The sequence below is a fragment of the Athene cunicularia genome (assembly GCF_003259725.1).
Source record: "Athene cunicularia isolate RWA chromosome Z unlocalized genomic scaffold, athCun1 chrZ_part2, whole genome shotgun sequence".
Taxonomy (NCBI): Eukaryota; Metazoa; Chordata; class Aves; order Strigiformes; family Strigidae; genus Athene; species Athene cunicularia.
Window position 1 is genome coordinate 8,609,150 of NW_020799143.1, and position 23,802 is coordinate 8,632,951.

A 23,802-nucleotide genomic window follows, 5' to 3' on the forward strand; every position below is an offset into this window, starting at 1 on the left:
CCACAACAATCACAGTAATTCAGTAAATACATATGCTCTGCACAGCATCAGCATTTTTAAGGAAAGCACTTAAAGAATTCTTGTTAAAACAACATATTTTGTAAAACAGCCTCTTTAATTTCAATTTTAAAACCTAATCCATTTATGTCACAATAGTTTATATTCTTGCTGTAAACTTTTATTACATAATAGTGAACTTAAAAATAATCAAGTAACACCAGAAAGTGACATTCACTCCAAAGAGAGGGGAAGAAATATTCCTACAGTTTTGTTCTATCAGATAACACCTTTTAAGAGAGAGAGAGAGAGAGAGAGAGAGAGAGAGAGAGGGAGAGGGAGAGAGGTGTATATCAGAGAAACTGAGTCTGGTCACTCGCTAGCTAGTAGAGATATGTGCAATTTGTTTATAACTAATATCCCCATGAACATACTAATTGCACAAGTAGAGGTAACAATTTCTCTGCAACAGGATTAAACTGGCAAAACACCTACATATAACTATGGCTAACTTATAACGCAAGCTGTTCTTGTAGAAAAATGCTTCTTAAAAACAAAAAATAAATCACCTTCAATATAAGTCATGTTTGATCACATTTGAAACATGGTCTATTGTACTCAGTATCTTTCAGTAGCATGTGCTTTCTGAAGTGTCTCACATTGGACACCCAAGATTGAACTACTAAAAATCACCAGGTACTTTTTGAAAAACAGACCATAAATTAGTAAAAAGAAAAAATCCTACATTTGTTTATAGTAATCTCTTTTATGAAAATAATTTCACACTTTTTCACTGTAATTGCCCACAGCTTCTTTGCTAGAGAAAAAATATCACTGCATCTCTAAGAATACCCTGTTCACACAATTAAACATGTATGCCCTAATCAGCCATGTGCAATAAATATATCTATCTATCTATCTATCTATCTATCTATCTATCTATCTATCTATCTATCTATCTCTAAATCTTACTCTTTGTGTTCTTCTAAAATCTCTATATCTAGTAGATGCAATGTATGCAGATTCCTGAGATATTTGTAAATGCCAGTAAAGTGGCTGATTGTGAGAAATAAGTGATAGAAATTTTGATATCTATAATATTTAAAATGAGATTGGACAAACAAAGTGTAAGAGTGAAAAGAGAATCAGAAGTTGATGACATTATTTGTTATTACCATTGCTATACTTGCACATTAATGGAGGTGCATTACAAAAAGAGTGATAAGATAAATACATTTTCCTGAGATGCTCACAAGGGTTAATAACAGGACAAATACTAACACTCAGGAGTGGGCAAAAGTAAACTTGATGTCCATATGCCTGGTTTAAAATATTTGAGCTGGGGTGAAATTTAGCTGTAGAGGTGGTAAGGTGTGGTGAATTCTGACAAATGCTTTTCAAGAAAGGTTTGGAAAAGACAGAAATGATTCCTGCTCTCCCTGAGAGATACATGGAAAAGGTATCTCTGGAGAAGGCTGAAACAGTAGAGAGAAAGAAAGATGGTGCTCTGTCACCTTTCACTGTACAGCTGTCTTTTCAGGAATGCAGTGATGGAGTTTATGTTAAAACCCAGAATCATTGTTTTAGGTGATGATATGTTTTGTTCCAAGATGACAGCAAAATCATCAATTCCAAAGTTTCACCGGGAAAAAAAAAACAACAAACCTCCCTGAGGGACAGCTGGACTTTCACACGAGATGAAGAACGAGAGAAGCTGCTCATATTTAAAGGCAATGATGATGTTAGAAATTTACATCTCCTTATTCTCTGCCTACATTACTACTAAGAATACAATTTGGTTTTAATGGGGCTTGGGGGTAAAATCAAACATGCTGTCAGTCAAAGCGACTCATTTTCACAGTGAATTTTCTTCACAGTGAGAAATGTTTATGCTATCCTTCCTTGGAGAGGGGGAAGTCTGGAACAACTCAATGCATTTGAGGGCTAAGAATATTAATTACAAGAATCTAAATTCCAATATGCATTCAAATACAAGAGAGGAAGAGGGCTGAAAGACATTAAAAAGGCCTTACATGACTGCAAACTGTAATGTCAATAACACTGTAAATAAAATGAAATGGAATGTAGAGAAAGTATAAGCATCTGCTCTGACGTCCTTGCTGCTCATTTTGGGGCCTCTCCACTTTAAACACTCTATTTTGGGGCTGGACACTGCACAGAAGGCAAGAAAAGTCAACCAACCCTACAAACACAGGGTTTAGCTCTGAACTTTGCAGGGTGAAAGTAGCAGTACAAAAATCAAAGTAGTTTGGTTTCAGAAACTGAACTGCTTCTCAGAGGGTCCTGGCTGGAGGCAAGGAAATTGTTGGTCTTCGTGCTGTTAGTGGGAAATGTCGTAATAGTAATTACGTAATCTCAGCTCGACTGCAACAAATCCTGGTCGGTCATCAACACTGTGGAAAGACAACAAGCATCATTGCATAGGAAGGAGAAAGCTGTTAAGGTCTTGTAACCCTTGGGACTTCATCTCTGTGTTAACTCATTTAAAGCTGCTCACAATATTTTAAGGCTACCAAAATGATGCCACAAAATTAATATCAAGTGGCAAATGTCACTACAGACCATCCAGTCAGTGGATTTACTATCATGCCTGTGACTTTGTGGTTGGTGAAAGTACTGCAAGGAAGAAATGGTAAATCAGCTCCATTTCATTTTCTAATTCATTTACTTTGGTAATAATCTAGATAAAAGAGTATTTGCAATGAAATACCTGCTTTATAATGGGTACTACAGTCATACAGAGGGGCTTAGCACCACTGAGAGGAGCCTACACTACATGCATACACTATATGGCTGTACTATCTTTCTTTCCTTTGTATCTGCAACTCTGTTGAATTGGAAGAACACAACTAAACTGACAATAAGCCCTTAAAATAATACATTATATATTGAGATAGTTACACTGCCTGACTTGAGCTTTCTTTTTTATTTTTTTCTTTCTTGCTAATATTAATAATATTTGAGTATAAACAAATAAAAAGCCTCATGCTTTATGATTATTAATCATAACAAAAAATTATCCCTTTCACTCTAGAACTGTTATAGCATTCTTTGAGTCAAACCAAAAGGCAGAAATTATTTTATGGCTTCACATTCGTTCTAGACTACTAGGTGTAATAAAACTAACAAAGAAGCAAGGCGCCTAAAAGTGAAGTACCACAGCTCCTTAAATAGCATCCAGAGATCTTTTCTGAACACACATATTCTCCAGATGGTGAGCTGGAAGAGTAAGTGACATTACAGTGGACTTTGACTGCTTTATGGAGACCTTCCTTTAGCTAAAAGTAACTTAAAATAAATAGTTTAAAATTATAAAAGATAAAACATTTTAAGTATATATTTGCAATATTCTAATTTTGAAAGAGTATCAGGCAGGCTTTCTTTTTTTTATATTTCTCTGTATTTCATAATTCTAACTTCTGAGATGTTATCGATCAGAAAAAATGTTTCTGACATATTAGGTGCGATCTGAAATGATGTGTTGCCCCTCAGTTTGCCACTAATAGGAAATCAATTAGGATCCAATCTGAGTATATTCAGAAATGAGAGAAGAGAAAAATAGGTCAAAATAATTAATTACTGAGGAATGAAATAAATAATTTGGCAATATGACTTTGAAATTTCAGTAAAGTCTTGAAAATGAAAATTAAAGAAAATACAATCCAAAATGAAATAAAGTTATTTGCTTAATTTCAAACTTTCTTTTCAAAATACATCAGACTGACTTTTTTGCAGAATTATTTGGGTTTCAGGATACCCTATTTTTCCAGCAAAATCAGCTGTGCAAAATCAGCTTCTTGTAGTACACTCAATAACTCAATTTTCACTTGAAACTGCAACTGATTCCTTAGTTTGGAGGTTGTTTGCAAGATAAACACCAGCTGAAATAATGTATTTTGAAATACCCTTTCTCCCTTCTCCTTTATAGCTATTAACTAAATAGATTAAAATACACTTCTATTAAAAGAGAGATCATCACATCACACTCACTTGTATGTCCAACACAATTTCATTAGATCATAGAGTTCTGTTGGACAGACTTCAGGACGTTCCATTCGTTCTCCTCTTTCGATCATCTGTGCAACTTCACCACCTTTCATTCCCTGGAACAGGGTGACCAGAACAGTCATCCAGGTTGCAATGGTTACAGCACACATGCTAATATAAAACATATAAAGGTCCTGAATTGGTTTTTGGGCTATCTTTTGACTCACTTGTTGCAACAGATGGGGTGCTAAGGCCTGCTTTGGCCCCCAATAACCCTCTCAAGGTAAGAAAAGGCATTAGTCCAAATTTGCTCTGAATTTCAACAGAAAAAAAAAATGGCAGATAGAACTACTCACCTTATATGGTTTTTGCCCATAAGAGAAAGCTTCCCACATTAAAACCCCAAAGCTCCAAACATCACTTTTGCTAGAAAATTTGTAGAAATTCATGCATTCTGGAGCATACCATTTGACTGGCCATTTTCCATGACTTTGTGCCTAAAATAAGTCATAACAGAAAGGAAAAAAAGCAGGCTAGAGACAGTGGCAAGTAGTAGACAACATCAGAATTCATATAAGCCAAGTTAACTTAGATCTGCACACATTTGTACTAAGTACCATAACATTTCTGATGCAGTTGGCAATAAAGAGAATGGTTAGTAGCTTCTTCAACAATGTTACAAAATTGCTCCTAATCTTCCACTTTCAAAATAATGCACTGAAATTAAATCTATGTTCAAGCAAAGCTTCACTAAATGACCTGGAGTCATGATTTTAGTGTCATTTAATTTAAAGTTGCTCTTTAAAAGTAAGATTTTTCATCTAGATTCTCCACAGAGGGTAAGAGATACACACCCAGCTACACTGAGTCTCATTACTACTTGAAGTTGATGCTCCATTTCAAAGCACAGTGACAGCCTTGTGGCAAACTGCAGTTTGATTAAATTATGCCATAACCCTGTGCTATGACAATGCAAGTGTCAAGCTATCCCAGCACTAGATCTAGTGAAAGAACCCCACTGCATTTTGTGCAGTTGTAAAGGGAATGGGCCTTTGATACCAATTCTCAAACCTCCAACAAGCAGTTCTGGCTGTGGCAGTGATTTAAGATGTCACTGCCTTTTCTGGCAGCTGTTACTATTCCCATAGGAAGGTCATCAGAATGTGCTTGCTTCTCCTCTGCAGCATTTCATGGTCTGGCTTATTAGTTTTAAACAGCTGATAAAAGGGAATAGGCAGAAGGAAGAAATAATTTGAACTGAAAAGCAATATATCAGAAAAAAAAACATGCAGACACAATTAGAGCCTTTGTCTCCTGTGGATGTTTTTACCTTATTAAATGTGGCAATTATTTCAGTCCCTTTAGCTGTACAGAGATCCAATGAATTTAAAACCAACCTAAACAAATTCTGCTTAGATCAAATGATTATTTACCAATGGTATTTTTTCAAAAGCTTCCCCAAATTCAGTTCTGTTAGTCACAGTGTGCCAGTCTAAATTTTCCCTGGACATGGTGAATACCATAAGTGCCCAAAAGTTCCTATCTGCAGCAAAGACACTTTCCCCCTTTTTTATTATAAGGAGGTATTTAATTTCCACATAAATTTCCACCTTCTAATGACAAGTTTTCCAAAGGTAAATGAAAGAAGTAAGCAGATAAAAGAAGTTAGTATCTTTTTCCTTCTTACCTATCTCTTAATGTTGATCACACATTTTGAAAATCAGTGACCTAGTATCAGGCTACAAAACAGTGGATGATACATATTCATTCTTATTTTTCCACTGTTAAAAACAACTGCAATTCAACTGAAAATAACCTTGTTAAGCCATGCTACTATACAGCTTTCACATCTTGTGCAAACCTTACCTTATAATAATTTTCATCAGCACTAAGAGCTTTAGAAAGTCCAAAGTCACTAATTTTGGCATAATGTTGGGTGACTAATAGCACGTTCCTTGCAGCCAGATCCCTATGAACAAAGTTATTCTCCTCCAGGTATTTCATCCCCATGGAAACCTGATGTACCAGCTCTGTTATATTCTTCTCCGTGACATGTCTGAAAATCATAATTGAATTTTTAAGAGGTCAGGAGTTCATTTTCATGACTTTTCATGGAGTTCAAATATAAATCTTTACTATGAACTTCCTCACATCATACTAGGAACCCGATCCACATTTAGCTAAGCTTTAATTAGAACAGGCAGCATAAGAACATCCTGAGCAAGATGATGTGTGATCATATCAATAAATGAGCACCTGAAGAACATGTGAAAATTCTTTCATTTATTTAAAATGCACTATTTTACCAGAAATATTTGACACTGAGGAGACATATACAATATAATCATGTCCTAGTGAAGAGTAACTACAATCATTAATTGTTACATTAACAACACATCAATTTAAAATTGCCCTTAAAGAAGAAAAAAAAAAAAAAAAAAGAACCTGTATCTTTTTTCCCCTTTGTATAAATCCTATGAAATGGAATCAAAGCTTACATACCTATTTTTTTGCAAAAATTTGTTCAGTGGCCCAAGTTCAGCCATTTCCATTACTAACATCCAGGCCTCAGCTTCACATATGCCTATCATGCGGACAATATATGGGTTATCCAGCTGCTGCATTACATTTGCTTCTCTCAGTAATTCATCCTTTATGGCTGGATCATTACTCTCATTCTTAAGAATTTTTACAGCCACTGGCTTGGCACCCCTACAAAAAAGAATCCAGTTCTGGGATTAGTTGCTGAAAAATCTGTGTGCAAATGCACACAATCTTATCTGATATTTCTGTGCACATAGTACAAAGTGTGACAAAAGACAGAATTGACATTCCGAGGGGAAAAAACACAACTGTAACAGGAGCAGTTCTCTATCAAATGTTCAGAAGACAGATAAGCAAAAGTGAGAAAATGGAAAGAACCTGAAAAAAAATTAAGTAGTCATAAAAACATCTTAAGTCTGAAAATAAATGTACCGGGCAAAATTTTCTTGCCCATTTTGGAATGAATATCATAAAGATTCTCTGGCAAGAAAAGCTTTAAAGGCCTTTCTAAGCACTGAGATGTTTTGGGGTTGAGACTAGAAGAGGCAGCACTGCAAGGCCCCAAGGCAGTGCTCTGAAATCCTGAGAAATTAAGCCTACTCCTGCAACCTTCAGCTCACACAATCAAGTGAAAGAGTGACTGATGAGATCGACAATGCTCAAGTGTGAAACAAGATTAGCAAATATGCAAGTTGGGACCAGACCAGAGCCCTTTAAATTTCCTCAGACTCTACTAGAAAAAGAAAAATCCTTTCTGGCTCCAAAAACCTTGTTTAAAAAATGCCTCCTGCTTCAGGTGGTGAAAGTGTATACATAATCAGCCCATGCACTTAAACAACACACTGATAACATTTTACTAAGAAAATGCATGAACAGTCAGGTGCTCCCACTTTTGCCAGTATAACAGGGTCTGTTCCTACTGGAATTACAAAATAAAAGAGGTCACGACATGGTCTATCTTCTTGAAAATCAACATTCCAGCTTCATGAAACAGGTGTTTATCATAACTATTTTAGGTGAAAATTTCTTTGCTACAGGTAAGCTGTCCAAGGCACTCTACACTACTTCTCAGAGGTTGTGCAGATAGGAAATACTGAGTACCAATGGCTGACCATACAGACTATGGGGGAAGTCAGCAGACTTCCCACTCTGCTATCCCTGACAGGAGAGAAAATAGTCATAATGGGTGCTTCCCCACTTTACTGACAAAAATAATGGCTGGGAGGTGACTATGCTGCAGGCAAAGAGGTGTCTGCAACCAGAGGAAAAGAAAATGAGTGTCTAGAAAAGTGTATGAGTGTATGTACAAAGAGAGAAACTGGTGAACGTTACCCCAAATTACTTAGGTACAATCTGTCACCCCAAATGACATGCAAAGATTACTGCTGCTTTGAAAAATAAAGGCTAGAGCTTTTACATAATAGACTCCATGACGATAGAAGGAAATGCTTACTTTTTCATCTTATAGAATCCTTTCTTTACAGTACCAAAGTTGCCAGAGCCAAGTTCGCCTTCCTCCAAGGTTAACAATTTCCTGTCAAGAGTGACATTTTTTGGTTTCATTTCATCTGGATCAGCATATGGACTTTCATAGACCTCAGTATCCATGGGTAAGGCCTCTCTCTGATCACCTGCAGTTCAATCAATGAAAAAATTAGACATGTGAGACATTTTTTCTGTCACAGCTACTATATTCACCCTTTTTATGTTCAGGATCATCAGTGTGTTTGACTTCCAAGGGCATTATAAAGAAACCACACACGGTCCAGCTACAGGCACTTTAGTACATGCCAAAATAGAGTGATCTCCACCTGGTGACATGCTCTAACTGTTGAGCATCTGCATAACATGAAACCAGCAGGTTCCTTAACAGAAGGAGGGTCAAAGGCTGGCCCTTCTCCTTAGTATCTCCCATTAGTTACCTCAGACAATTCTTAAGTCAGAATTCTGTCTTATATGTAGCTCATTCTTATGCACCCATCTTTAATTGCATTTTACAGAAATGCAACAGGGCACAATTCCTTTTATGAAGTGCAAGGATGCAGCTTTTAGAGTCAATGAAGTAATAATCTTTCACTTCAACATGGAAAAGGGGATTGTTCCTAAACAACTTTTACTACAGATGGTGACATCTGGCACTTTCAGCTACCAGTCTTGAGCTGTGACAGTGGCTATACCAATACACAACATGGTGTGAAATATATGCAAGAAAAAAGAAATATGGGTTGAGATTTCTGACATAAAGAAGGAACTTTTATTAATAACATGAATTACTCTGCCTACCTTTTTCTGCTCCTGTAAGTCCTCTCTTCCTTTGCAGTACATAAGGATTAAAAGGTGCTTCATCAGGTGGGTGGCCAATAGTTGGCTGAAGCTGCAGCACACAAACAGAAATTTATGTTTAGCAATGAATAGGTAAGTTAAAAGCATTTTTTCCCCCCAAGGATTATGGCATAATGACAGCATGAGATGCATAGGTGAGAATCAGAAAATAAGAAAAGGATCCAACAAAGTTTATTTCATTATGGAGGTTACTGCTTGAGTAAATATGCAGGCCAAATGAAACAAACACTGCTAAAGCACAGAAAGTTATTGCAAAATTTCAGAACATTTGACTTGAGAGAATTAACTGGAATGGGTAATGCACAAATCTTATTCTGCAGATATTAAATTTACCTGCTCATTTCAAATCATCCTTGTAACATAAGTAGTCATAAAGATTTCACTTTAATCTGTCTTTCCGCCCTCTCCAAGTTATCCATACCTAGGCCATAGAGAAATTCCTAGCACAAATGTAAACAAAAAATACTTCCTTGTTTCTCCTGTGGATGTTATAGAGTGACTCCACTTGGAAGAAACTGGAGTAAAAAATAATTATTTTAATAGGCTTGTGTAACATCATGGACAAACATCATGGACCAGACACTACTAGGCCAGTCTGTCTGCTCTGAGGAGGGAGAAAATGACCTAATTCTTACTGTACTTGTACATCCAGTTCAAACACAATCCCTTTATCAAAGGCACACAAAAGGCTATGGAGCACAAAAACCATGCCAGCAGAAACATGGTGTGTTCTGGAGCTCCTTGGCTGAAGGATGAGTCTGGCACAATAGAGTACAGATGAGAGAAATTTACAATCCACTCTCTTGGCAGGAACAGGGAATTACAGAATTTATCTCTCCAGTTTAGTCCCTTTTCTTTCTCAGTGTAGAAACTACTCCTGAGTGATCTCACCCTCCTAAGAGAGTATTTTAAAACCAGAAATTCAAACATCAACATGAGATTGCTCAGCTCAAATAGGAAACAAAGGTATATTGGACTTGCAAAACGCTGGATAAGGGCTGTTTTGCAAGTATTTGAATTTGAAATTTGAATTTGAAACTGAAACTTTCAGTGGCATAAGTCCCTGATGAAACAGTTGTGGTTTTCAAGTAAAGAGAAACAGAGCTTGAGAAATGTCCAGGAGTGAATTATTGGATGCAAAAGAAATTTTACCACTTGGAAACTGCATTTTGTAGGGAAAATGCCCAATACAGGGGATATGAACCTTAAACCATAATGAAGTGATTTGCCCTGTTGGATGAAGCAGAAAAGGTTTCACTACATAGATTTTTAGAGTAAACCCTAGAAGGCCAACACCCAGCAAGAATCTGGCTGAGTGGGATGAGCATGGTGGCATCGGGGATGGTATGGGTAATGTTTCTGACTCCATCTTGTGGAAGAGTGTTGAAAGGCCATTTGCTGTCAGGGCAAGCCACGAGAGCCCTGAGACGGTTCTGAGACAGGTCAGAGACCAAACTGAACTGCCAATCTCAAGAACAAAGAGGCTAATGAATGGTATGAAACAAGATCCTCAGCTCTTGATTTGTTTGTCTAGCTTCGTATACCCTGCCAGATCTGCAAGTTAAGAACTGTATTTCCAAGACCTATTTCACACACAGGTCATTCACTAACCCAAAAAAACCCACTAAGATTGGAACTCAGTCCTAAACATCTCAAAGTGATAGGCTAGCAGTTTCACTGTGAACACTTAGGACAGTCTTTCCTTACACTATGTCAGGGAAATGCTTAGGTTCATCCAAAATGTTGACCATCTTCTGCAAAGCAAAACCAAATCAGTTGAAATTATACTTACTGAGATCACAGTGATTTTAGTTTGTGCATTTCATATACCCTGTATTGCTTCAGAACACATCAAGAATAGTTAGGGGTTTTTATCTTACTGTTAGTTAATATGACCCATTCAGTATTACCACTAAGAAGTGATTATAGTTCCACTGGATAGCTGATAGCTTCCTGGATGTATTCTTGCTTCCTACCTTAACTATATTTATACTTTAAAAGGGAGATCACTTTACATTTCAAAAGGTAATTGGAATCAATTAACTGAGTGGATACAAAGTAGTGTGTACTGCTATTAGTATCTGTTCCTAGACAGGTAACAAATACAAAGGAAGCACGTGTGAATTGCCACATTGCATGAATTTTATGGAAGCCTCTGGTTAATACTTCTTGGCCAAGGGGTCCAAAAGTAGAGAGGGAGAAAAAGGATAAAAATACGGTGACTGCCTAAGAAAGGGACTGAGATGCTGCGTCTAAGTTTCCAAAATACTCTAAGGAAAGTTCTGAAATACTTAGGAATGATAGAATCACAGTTTAAAATTATACCTTTTGCATACTTTACCTTGAAAATAGTATTTCTGAAAAAAAGCAGTGTGTTCATAAAATGACATCTAGAAGTGACTGCATTGTTCTGGGATTCCTTTGTTTTTTAAAAGTTTTGATAGGACTATCAATTGTCTTCTGTTTACTGTGGGGAGTACCTCAACTGTGCACCAAAAACTGTGAGAGGAATATCGAACCCAAGTCTTGAAATGTCCCACAACACACACTACATTTAAAACACTGAAACCTTTTCTGTAGTCACAATTAGGTAAAGACACACTGGTGTAGCTGTAGCTCCAAGTGAACCAATGAAGCATGGCAACTTCACTTTCTTTCTTTCTACAGTCAGATGCTGGATAGAGTTTGTGTAGTTGCTGTTATATGATGAGGAATATAAACTCAGACCACAGAAGGGTACAACTTCATCAGATCCTCCTCATTTTAAGATGAGTAAAAAGACCATGCCACTTTTCCTCATTGTAACCAAAGCTTATAAGAAGTGAGACAAAAACACTTTGGGAAAGGCCTTTGAAAACGATAAGCTCAAGATTTCAAATGGACTTGGAACTTACAGTTCGAAGAAGTGATGCTTTTTTTATGGCAATATAACCCTGCAGGCTGAATCCTACCGATTCTACTGCAATACCTTGTATAGGTCTGATAATAAGCTTCATCTGATTGCTGCTCAACAGCAGGGCAGAAATACCTAAGTAGTACTCAGTCAGCACTGGATAAGCCCACAAATTTCAAAAAACTTGGAGGGCATAAGGTCTCATGTGATTAGTATTAGCTGCAGACTAGAGAGGTAGTTAAATATCCACAATCCTAGGTCTCAGTGTATGAAGTGGCATACTTTGAACTGGCCAAACAGAATTCACGTACAGCAAATTCATACATCTAAAAAATTCATTCACTAGTGCAGAACAGCTGGTAAAAGTATAGCTCTGACCATGACAAAGCTGACTCCTCAGATGGGATATATAGAGACATTTCTGCTCTTTGCAATTCAAGAACAAAATAAAATAATCAAAAAAGATTGTATGCTCTTGTTCACAAAGTGCATTTAAAAAAAATGAGTGCATCACTCCTGTGCTTGTGAATAAATCTCTGCAGCTGTGAATTGGAAATGACAGAGTGACACAAATTCTAACAGAATGCATTCTCTTTCTCAGAGAGCTGCTCATCTTACCTGTGTTGACTTATATGTATGTGTGGAATGATATTCCTCACTGTTGCCGTTGATTAAAGAGCTTAACAATGGCTTCTTCATTAGTATTTCTGGTTGAACTGCCATTTGATGTTTCACAGGCACTTTTGCAGCTCATATTAGTAATTTGGGAATATTATGCAGCACTCAGAAAACCTCAAACATTTTTCTTTAGTTCTGCCAGTTATGTATTCCGGGAATGTAGTTCCCTGCGTGACTTTGAAAAAGATTTTCTAGAACAAAGGTTGGAATTTTTTTCTTGAAGTCAAGCAAGATAGACCAGAAATGGTGCAGGACGTATGTATCATTGCCTGTACATTGTCTGTGTAATGGTACAATAAAATTTCCTTTTAATTTGACAGTTGTTTAAACCCAAAGTCCTTTCTGCCCTACACTTTAAAACCAGCAAGTTTAATTCTGCATATATTTTCTGACAAAGGGAGTTTTGTCTTAATACAACCAAGGTAGAGGGTAAGAGATTACTCCATGTATTCTTACAAGAAGCAGAGAAAGGGCAAAATGACCATGAATTTACTCATCCAGTAAAAAGGAATACAAGAAAAGGAATGCAAGAGTCCACTAGCAGAGTCTGTTAAAAATGGCACATTATGTGTCACTTTGTGGTACGTACACTTGCAAACTATGGGGCAGGCTGTTGGAAGCTGTTGTGAGCCTGTCTTGTTTTCACATGGACATACTATTTTTTTCTGCTAAGGTTTAATTTTCATTGGCTAAACCCCTCAGGTACCCATAGTTAAGCTAATCTAAATGTGTCATTCCTCTCCTTATTAGGGACTGGCTGTACTAGTGTGGCACTTTTCTAGTAATATAGCCCCATCTACAATGAGAGGAAAGCAGAAGGCAGAGAGGTTGCATTGACACAAAGATATGTAAGTAAAAGGAATACCACTTCTGTGCATGGATATGGCCTTAGTAGGATAAGCCTTAAGCAGGTTTGATACCATCTAGTTGATGTAATGAGAACAAGACCCACTTACTGTTGGCTTTAAAATATGACTGAAAAGGCTCTAACTACTCTGATTTTTATAGTAAAGATTATAAATTTTAGTAAAGAAAATACTTATGAAAGCAATCAGTATAGCAAGTGCCATTTCTTTTCAGGTTAATAATACCGATTTGCACAACCCCAAACGTATATGTAGGACTATAAAGTCGTCTTATTTTACTTAATCAAACTGAATAGCAAAACACTTTATGACAAAGACCCTATCAGCCAAATCCTCAATGAGCTTTGGCTAAAACATCTTATCGCCACTAGGTGGCAAAAGCTCATTTAAATTATCATCTAAATTGCCAGTCTTACATTAGTGAGTAAAACAGATTGAAAAATTTTGAACTGAGTGCTAAAATTATATAAAAATAACCAGTTTATGACACTTAACAAACCCAAAATTTCCAAGACCATAAATTTTCCTTTTTACTGTCTGAAAGTTTTTGACATAAGAGAGGTAACTGTTTAATTAACCAAGTCTAAAGAAAATTCTGCCTGTTGGAGTTAATGGATGGTAAATCTTGGAAATGTTCAGAGCAGAACTTTTTTTTAGAGTCTAAAATTTGGCAGTATGTTGAAACTTGTGGGTTTGAGTATTCAGGGTTAAGTACATGTAAATGGTGATCAAATCAGATTTCTGAAATTATTTTCTTAAATAATTGATCCTTCTCTGCCAGTATGCTTCACTCTGTACTCTGTGTATGTTCCCAGAAGGCAGGAAATAGGTATTTCACTGCAGAAAGCAATCAGAGAGCAGCACAGGTTTTATCAGGTGAAGAGACAGAAGAGACCAGTCATGTCTAAAGAATTCAGACTCCACACTCACTTTTCTGAACAAAACCAAAACAGCTGTCTTATCTAATGTGTGATAATATGGCATTTTTTTTCAGATGGCCTTAGAACATGTCTTGTATATGTATTTGTACTAGATGACAGCACATTAAAAATGACATGTGGGTCCTGTAAGGGTATAGATATGACAAAAGCTATTGGTACTTCAGTATAAAAGTGAACTAAAGTTATAGAAAAAGAATAATTGTTATTTACTAGGATTATCAAATACAGGATATGTCAAACATAGTTTTTCACTCTGAACATCAGTGTACCCTAGGGCTTTTTATGCCTGCTCATTTTTGTTGAAGAACAACTGGAAATAAATAAACAAAAAGAGAGACTCATGGGTGGAACAGGAACACGTATGTTATTCTCAGCATGCAAACAAAGCTCATAACTACATACTTCACAACTACACCAATTACCGCACAGTGTAATTTTCTGGCCATGCAGCAGCAATTTCATTAGTACAGGGCTGCATTCTCCTTGACTCCCTGACACCTTATCACCTTTCCCATTCTGCTTGGTCCTGTGACATCTTACACTCACCCAAATTAATGTCAATGCATAACAAGATTTGTGCACACAGGTTCTGTAAGAATGTATTTTGTGGTTGTTATTAAAAAATTGTTCCCTAATGTGCTCAGTAATAGCACTGTGTAAGCAAGTCAATTTTCTGATCAGGAATGATAGTTCAGAGTGGACACATCATGTTGTTCTGCTGTAAGTGACTGTTTTTTGAAAAATCATTTTGTTACTTACATTTTATTTGAAGACATGATGAAATCTGCACTAATGCTCTGGGATGTAAGAAATTACATTTTTCAGTTTGTAGAACTTCTTTAAAACCATTGCTTTAGTCATAAAATCAAGGCCATAATTATGCAGATGATTACAAAATAAGCAGAAAGCTTAAAAAATCTTCACAATCTGATTGTTAGTAGCCAAGACACACATTTAGTAACAGCAAGCTGAAAGTGGGGGGAAAAATGTGAAATTAGTCAAGTGTAAGTCCTTTTAGCTCAGTCAAAAACCTAAAAAGACTGTATGAGGCACCTTTTTGCTGCCAGCCTTTGGAAAGGTGTACGATTTGAGTCTTGAGATAATTCCACCTCCTGCCCAAATCTAGAAACCACAATGTCAGAGAGGAACAGTAAATGTGTCAGGAAAATAGCTAAAGGTATTTTACAATGTAGACATAGTATAGAAGAACAAAACACTCCCAACCTTTCTCTTATGTGTGTGCCTACAAGCACACACGTGATGCATCAAACAAATGTAGTAGAGGAAATCTTAGTACTAAATTTTCTTTCAAACTGTATTACTGTCAAACCATCTTGACCTGTAGATACACCTTAAGGCAGTTTTTAAATTCAAGCACATTGACCTTTCCCCAGATCTTTTACACAGCATGTTTCTCCTGCCTCTGCTACTCAACTTTAGCCACTCCCCAACATATTTAGCAATGTAAATCGGTTGATAATTTTAGTGTCTTGAACTGTGACTAATGTATCTAGCAAGATCTGAAACACACTGTGGTCTTACAACAAACAATGTGGTTATTGAAGCAAAAAGCACACAAACTGGTATTAATTCCAAACAAAAATGAACAGGCTTTAGATTTTACATGTGCACTTATGTTCTGTATAAAGATACTTTTAAAAGAAATGCAAATATGTTTTACAATAATACATTAATGAAACATGACTAACTAGCACTTCTAGGAGTCACTGAGAAATCATACCTGCCTAATTAAAACTGCAATGCAGTACTTACTGACCAAGCATTTAGGTTTATGATGAAGTTGAAATAACAATCTGAGTCACATTCTCAGCCACTTTAAGCAGCCTTTGAATTCACTTATAATTAGATGTTCTGAACTTTTAAATAACCCATTTAGACTTTTTTAAAAATTATTTTTCCCCTGAAAAGATAGCTTTTCAAATAGATAGGATTAGTATTTTTCCTAGATTTGTTAAAAAATGTTTGCTTTCACATAAAAAAAGTTATCTTTTGTTTCAAAACGTCTAGAATACCCACACAATCCCTATTTCTTCTAGAAGAACAGAAACTTTTTGATGCTTGACATTCTTCATAGCTGTGATACACAGAAATTCAGTTACTTTGTACTGAAAAAACTTATAGAACCTGCTGTTTTGTTTTACTTCACAAAATTCTCTTTCCGTATTGGGAATAAATGGAACCTGAAGCAGTTCTTAGCTATAGTTTTCCAACAGATAAATTCTCTATGAGGTTAAGTGCTCTTCTGCACAAGGTGAGCATGGTTCATTATATGTTCCCAACAAGAGAAGCTCTCAGCACTTGACCAAACAGCTACCTGTACTGCTTTGATGGTAATACTGCTGAACTCAAATGTCTGTATTAGACATCAAAATGCATGCCAAGAGGACAGAAACAGTACTAGTCTAAAGTTAGGCTGTTTAGGTCTATTATTAATAGCTGGTAAACTGTGGCTAAACAAATAAAATACAAAAAAAGGATAAGTGGAGAATTTAGGAAGTGGCCAGAAGTGATCAGATTCACTGTAACATCAACAACTGACTTTAGGTTCATATCAAAACTCCTCTGCAAGTTTAAATACATATTGGGACAATGTGCAGGGAGAAAAAAGTAATTTACTATGCCAAAGGGGATTAAAATCATCTTAAATCTAGTTATGGAGCCTCTGGGGAAAGGCAAAAAATGTTCTAGTCCATACTTGTGCTGAGAGAAGTTAGAAGGAGTAAGCCTCCATATTCTGCATGGAGAAATTATTTCCAATACAGACTTGCAGCAGAAAGTCCTTCCTTTTGGAGAGGAAGCTTAGTATCACTAAAAAGGAGATGTTCAGATTACAGAAAAGGGGACAATAAACAGTAACATGTTGTTACTCTGTTCCTGGCGCACTAGCAAATACTATACAAATCCCTTCCCTGATGTTGTAAATTTTACTTCAAGTCCTTACACACCAACAGTTTGCAGTTAAATTGGTTGGACACTCTGCCTTGCATATCATCCAGCAGATGATTCTACAGTGGTCATACATTCACTTAGCTTCAAAGCAACTTCAAATTTGGGCATGCTCTCCACTAAAGCTTTGGAATCTCGCCAGTGTGTTTCAGGTATTAACATACAGAAAAATAAAAAACTGTTGAAAAATTGGTCTGGATGGGAACACCAGTATTAGACTGTCCCTCAGAACTGCCCATTCCTCTCCTTTCTTCAGCTGTTTATCATGTTCTGTCCCTCTACTCTCTCTTCTGCTTCTTCTAACCAATCTTTTCTCACAACTCATGATCATTCCTGTTGCCTTGCTGTGGATTATCTCCTGTTGGGCAACATTTTTGGTGCATGCCAAAAACTGATGAAAGTACTCCACCTGAGACCCTGTCAGGGTTGAACAAGCAGGAAACAGTCTTGATGTTTCCCTTTTTACTACCAGCATGATGACTTCTGGTCCTTGTTCCTGTTCTGATCCACTACAGGCATCACATCCTCTGAGAAACTGTTACTGTATCCCATCCTGTGGGGAGCTGACTATTAGAAGTGCAATATCTTCCACTAGTTTATACTGAACTTCATCTATTTTTCCTGGACATTTCTCCAATTCATCACAGTAATTTTGAGTCCCAATTCAAACATTTACAACCCCAACTGACATATTCTGTCAATCCATTTTGTAAAATAAAAAATACTTCAGAAATGTCAGAAACACAAACTTAAATCTAAATAATGTGAAGATAGATTGCACATCCTCTACATAAGACTTTGTGACTGTATTTGTTCTTTCCAGGATGCATTTTTGGTTTTGCAATCTGAATTCATTGTATTTCAGGCTCTGTGTATAAAAAAACTCTACATGAGTGGTCTTCAGTGAGTTTTGCACAAAGATATAAATGTATGAGAATCTGGCAATATTAACTAAAGTATTTGAGCTCCAGAAATATTTTAAATTCTCCACTTTCTATTTTTGTTTATACTACAGGATAGTGACTCAGCAGGCTTGTTCTATAAAACTCCCAAATAAAACACAAAATTCAGATTTCAGTCTTAAGAAGTTCAAAATGTCAAATTTAAACCATATTTTAGGAGAACACTTGCAAAATATGCACTCAACACATATCATTCTCATATCTTCGGTGCTTTTCCTTCCATCACAATGAGTCTTAAATGTAACTATTATTGATCAATCCTGAAACCATTAATGGTTGTATATAAAATGTACAAGTGAATAAGTGCATTTAAATGAGCTACTTGCCAGAGAAGTACATGTTCAAGAGTGAACTTAATCTCACCTAACTATGGCTAACTAAAAGCTACCTAAAAGCAAGTCTTGACTAATCACCTAGGCCCCTTTGGACTGGTAAGATGTAGACACACATTGGTGGAAAGTCATTCCACTACTTTTCAGGCTGATGTAGATGTGTATGTGTTCTTCAAAATGCCTCAAAAGCAAGCCTTTGAGATTTACTGAATGACTGGCTCTTTCATTTGAGTTTATTCATGTTAGGCAAGGTTAATGTTAGCTTAACCCTGTTAGCTCGACCATGTCTTTCACCTGTAAAGGTCATGAACAACTGGGGCAGTTATTACTGCAATGCACTGATGTAAAGAGAAGAGGTTAGCCCATTTACTTTCATGACATCAGTCACCTTAGTCAGATACAGATTTTTTTTTACGACTTCTGTGAAAAGTTAAATACCTAAAGTAAGATTTCTTGAATTTACTTTCATTTACACTTAAACTGCAAAATTTTCTATGGATAGTCTAAAACCTACATCACATTCCCACATTAAATGTGCTCGCTCCATCACTGTAACTAATGTGGTCTCATGTGCTTAAACTTCACAGTCATTCTTGTAAATGGCATAGATCCAAACCTCAGGACAACATTAAAAAAAAAAAAAAAAAACCTGGCACCAATTTTGGTTGCATAATTTCCAGTGATTTAAAAGGGCAACTGATTTTCAGAAAGTGGTGGTATGAAAATAGTTGTTCACAGACCCAGAAGGACTCAACAGTACTGAAATAAATGTAATTGCCTATTTGAACAAAAGTATTTTTTCTATAATGTGGGACTGCATCAAGATATTGACCTAAATGATTAGGCCCTCCAGGGAGTGGTGAAACAACTAAGTTAAACTCCCTATTTCAGATGAGATCAATTACGACTGAATGAGATGGTGTTATGTATCGCACCTCAGGTAGCTCCTTTAATCAATGGATTCTAAAAACTACATTTGCTCACTCTTCATGGAGTTGAAAGAACATCCCCTAATTTCACTGCACAAGGAATCAAGCCGTTGTGCAAAGTCAGATGTTAACTGCACACACCAAGTATGAAAATAAATTGAACCTCCATTTCTGCTTTAGTCATCAGATTCTCAAAATGGACTGTGTAAACAAAACAGTATCTCTCCTAGTGTTGATACAGTCACTATAGAACATGACAATCAATGAGGCATTTTGCATATGAAAAATACTGATTTTCACATACATTGTATGTATAAAAGAAGTTCACAAAATCAGATGATGATTAGCTCATTCAAAACACTGATGAAAGCAATAACCAAGCTAAAATGTTAAGCTTATATTCAACTTAGTGCTTATAACCTTAGAAAAACAAATTCACTGATGCAAAAATACCCAAGCATTAGGATTGCTAAAGCAGTATGTGGCTTCTGAAATGTATGTGCCTTCTCAAATGAATGCTAGCACTATGTCACCCCTACTCTTACCTTAGAAGGGGTTCCAGGAAGAGGAGGATGAGTGTTAAAAACAACATCTGTAAAACAATCAAATGTAGAAGGATACTGAACAAGGTGAGAAACGTACTGTAAAAAACACAAAATTTTACATAGGGTACCAACTTTCTAGTTTTTTAATCACTTTACAGTGTTTTTCCTGGCCCATCTTCTTTGTTTTTGTCTCTAATGTGACTTGGGTAATTGCTGCCACAGAGATAAAAGTATATACAGTGCCTAAGTGTACTGCTCAAAAGTACTGGAAAAGTACAGGCATATCCTTTCATCATAGCACTGGTATCCAGTCAGAATGATGGAAGATGACCTTAGAGAGGGAACATCACTTCTGGAACAGAACAAGTTAGACAAGGATCAGTCAGAAGCATCTTTTTTCCCCCGGCAGTTAGGACAAGAGAGAGGACAAGGTCTCATCAGTATTCAACATGACATTAAAGAAGAAACAGTCCGAAGAGCATACTGGACCTCCGGACACTCCCCCACAACTGCCTTTCACTCCCTTCCCCCAAGTTATCAAAGAATGACCCCTACTTCTATTCCTAGCATTAGCACAATGCAGCCAATCCCTTGTTCTGTCCTGCTCTCCCCAGTATGGGAAGTAATTCCTCATCTACCAGCAGCTCTCACTGCACCCAACGCGAATGCCTATAGCAGCACTGCTGATGTGCTGGCCTCAGCCTGGAGTAAGGGAGTGCTGGGACAATCACCTCATTAATGTGTGTGGGCCAAGTAACACACACTGCCACTTAGAGCAGCAAAGCATGTTTTGGATCTGACATTGATTTAGAGCCAGCAATAACTGGAGTTGGTAGCTTCACTTAAGCTACAGGATCTGCCTCCATCCTGCATGGTCTGGCGGATCTTAACTCTTTGAAAAGCTGGAAATTTACCATTTAGTATTTTTGTATCTAACATTAATCTACCATAATCTGTACTCACCTACACAGCAAGTGGAAAAAATGCACACATCTTTATCATCATTAGCATGGCTATGTATACATATCAAAATAGTAGAAATAACTCACCATTTTCTGAGCCAAGATGTGGGCAGGGGATGGTAAGAACCCTTAATAATCCATCTGGTTTGTATGAATAATGCTCAACTAACTACCAGAACAAGAGGGGGAAAAAAAATAAAAGGAGAGAAAAATATATTAAAAGGTAAGGGAGGTATAATTAAATATATTGTCTCTTTAAAATTCTGTGCATATATAAAATAATTGGTATATATTACAGCAAATGAACCGGGCATACAACAGATCTTTACTGCACATGTTCTTACCTCATATTTACTTCTCTTTAGCAGGGTGCATATTTCTGAAGTAACTTTGTCAATAAATCTGGAACCTGATCCAAGAACTGGATTTTTAAGACTCAGCATTCCACGCCTTGTTCTGCTACTAACCAGCTTTGTATCTTCTTTTTATACTTTTTTTTTTTTTTTTTTTTTTTTTTTTTTTTTTTTTTCCCAAGATCAGTATAACTACAGTGAAGGAATTGTCCTAATACATAATGCTTTCTTTGGACCTCAAAGTCGCAATGGGATGTAAGCAGTTAATAAATGTATAGCACCAGTAGTTGGTGTTCCTGGATAGTCCCCTCCATGCCATATTATTACAGGTTCATTACTGCTATATTGGCTTTGTTACATTTGGGTACAAAGAAGATGGTCAGTGAATGAAAGAGTTGCAGACATATTCAAAAAAATTGTAAGACAGCATAGCTGCTTTTAAATTCCCAGTGACTCCAGGAAAGTGGAGAATGCAGGACATTTACAGGAAAGGTTAAGAATTAATATATGCAAGTAAAGACCCATATTTTAGATTTGTGACTCAATTTACTTGTTTTAATAGAATTTTAAGCAAGAGGACATAAGAGATTTCTGCAGGTGTTTCAACTCCCTTAGCATTTTCAATTTATATAGTAATTTCCTCAGTATTCAGTTTTATTATCGACTATGGCATAGTCAACTATGCACTCCTTAATTGCTTAATCTTCACTCGGGTTTTGGTGGTAACCCTTAGCAAACTATGCTTTTTCAGCCTTAAAGGTAGAGAATTTCAAAGCTAAAGAATGCAGTATGTGTACTAAGAATGCAGTATGTGTACTATGCATTCTAAACCATCCCCTTTGTGCTTCCTAGCATTCTGTTTATTGCTGTCATAAAGGACATTAGCAAAAGAGTACACCTATTGATAGCATAGCTATTATTGAATATGGTCACTTGCAAATGCATCTTAGAGAATGTTCAGCTAACTGAATAATAATTACAGCAATTTTGAACTCAGCCAAGCTGAAATACCACATTTAAAAATTATTAAACTCTCTACACTTTAAGAACTTTCTACATTAACATGTATTTTCTTCATGTATAGAAAGCACATTAAGTTGGAAACATGTGACAAATAACCTGCCAAAACACATTGCTGTTTAGCTAGACTGTTGTTGCACAGCAGAGTAAAACAAGCTGCCTTAGTCAGTTACATGGAAACATGATGACAGATATTCAAGTGATTCAAATTGAACAGACCTGCCAGAGAGTGTCAAATCTTTTTCCATCTGGTATGGAGAGCTTTCCTGTCTTATCTCTGTCAATACGGTAATGCAGTACTTTTCCATCATTGAGCAGACACAGGGCATAGGAACCATTGCTGTCCCTTTCTCGGATACTGTAGGAATAAGAGGGATTTTCAGGGTTACACTTTAGTAGGAATGAGCATCTTCATTGAAGTTCTTTTTAAAATCACTCTTTAAGCTTTAGAATTACAAAGAAAAAAGAAAGAAAAATCAGTACTGCATCTTCTGAAGCAATTTTGTTAGGCCTTTCATTTATTTCTTAGTGTCATTTGTTTTCAGATAGAATTTCCTAAAGTTTCTTTTTTTTTCTCCCCCTAAGGGCAAAAGATGACAACAGAAAATCCACGATGTGGAGCTCTTTGCTAGGCAGCTACAGAACACTGTCTAGTGCACAAAGTGCTCTCTTTGTGCATGCAGGCCTGCAAAGCCCATAGAAGTCTTGACGCCAGGATCCAGCATACACCAGCAGTTGCACTTCAATCTCCTCTACAGCTTATGTAAAATTAAAAACTACATATAAGTGCCTTCATTAAAGCAAGATTTCTCTCTTGTATCTTTTATTTTGAAATAAAGAGATGACAGTACAGAAGATAAAATACTAGAAGAATATAATGTGAAATACAAATAAAGGCAAAATCATTGTGTACTGAAACAGATTGTTGATTGGCTGGGAATTTAAAGTAAAACATACATTTACGTAATCATTAATTCTTATAACTTCTGTAAAGACATTAATGCTTTGTTGAAGATTTCACATAAAATCCACATGAAATTTCACATGATATTGCAGTATATATCTGGTCTAAACTTCACCAGGGAGAGATCACAGAATGTAATATACAAACACTGCCTAAAATTCATAGGTAGCCATGATGATCTCCTTCTTCCAGGAGATCTGAAGTAAAATCTGAGACGCCTGTGAAGTGTTGCAGTTGTTTTATGAGTACTCAAGACTAGCTAAAACTGAGACCAGTATCTTTTGGTGACTGGACCCAGAGTAGACAGGAATTTGCTACTAGCTCCATCATAATTAGTGTATCTGAAAGTAGGGTTTTTCTTTGAGTAGCCTGTGTTCACTTGCTGCTGACAGTGAGACAGCAATAGAGCTAGACTAAAATTTTCAACAATACTGAAACATTCCTTGTTTCTGTCTTCTACTCACTCTCTCTTGAATTTTTCAAAAGCCCTGAGAAGAA

General features: G+C 36.5%; 1 protein-coding gene across 1 annotated transcript in view; it reads right to left on the minus strand.

The window, feature by feature from the left end:
• Positions 1-995: 995 nt before the first annotated feature.
• The window catches only part of SYK (spleen associated tyrosine kinase), a 32,821-nt gene continuing 10,014 nt past the window's right edge, over positions 996-23,802 (minus strand). Inside the window, exons 3-13 of the mRNA XM_026866322.1 lie at positions 22,560-22,698; positions 21,055-21,136; positions 20,006-20,052; positions 15,324-15,392; positions 8,833-8,923; positions 8,003-8,180; positions 6,508-6,717; positions 5,872-6,061; positions 4,362-4,502; positions 4,009-4,121; positions 996-2,411 (exon numbers count right to left, since the gene is read on the minus strand). Of these exons, the coding sequence (XP_026722123.1) occupies positions 2,339-2,411; positions 4,009-4,121; positions 4,362-4,502; positions 5,872-6,061; positions 6,508-6,717; positions 8,003-8,180; positions 8,833-8,923; positions 15,324-15,392; positions 20,006-20,052; positions 21,055-21,136; positions 22,560-22,698 (1,333 nt within the window). The 3' untranslated portion in view covers positions 996-2,338. The remainder of the gene's footprint in view (positions 2,412-4,008; positions 4,122-4,361; positions 4,503-5,871; positions 6,062-6,507; positions 6,718-8,002; positions 8,181-8,832; positions 8,924-15,323; positions 15,393-20,005; positions 20,053-21,054; positions 21,137-22,559; positions 22,699-23,802) is intronic.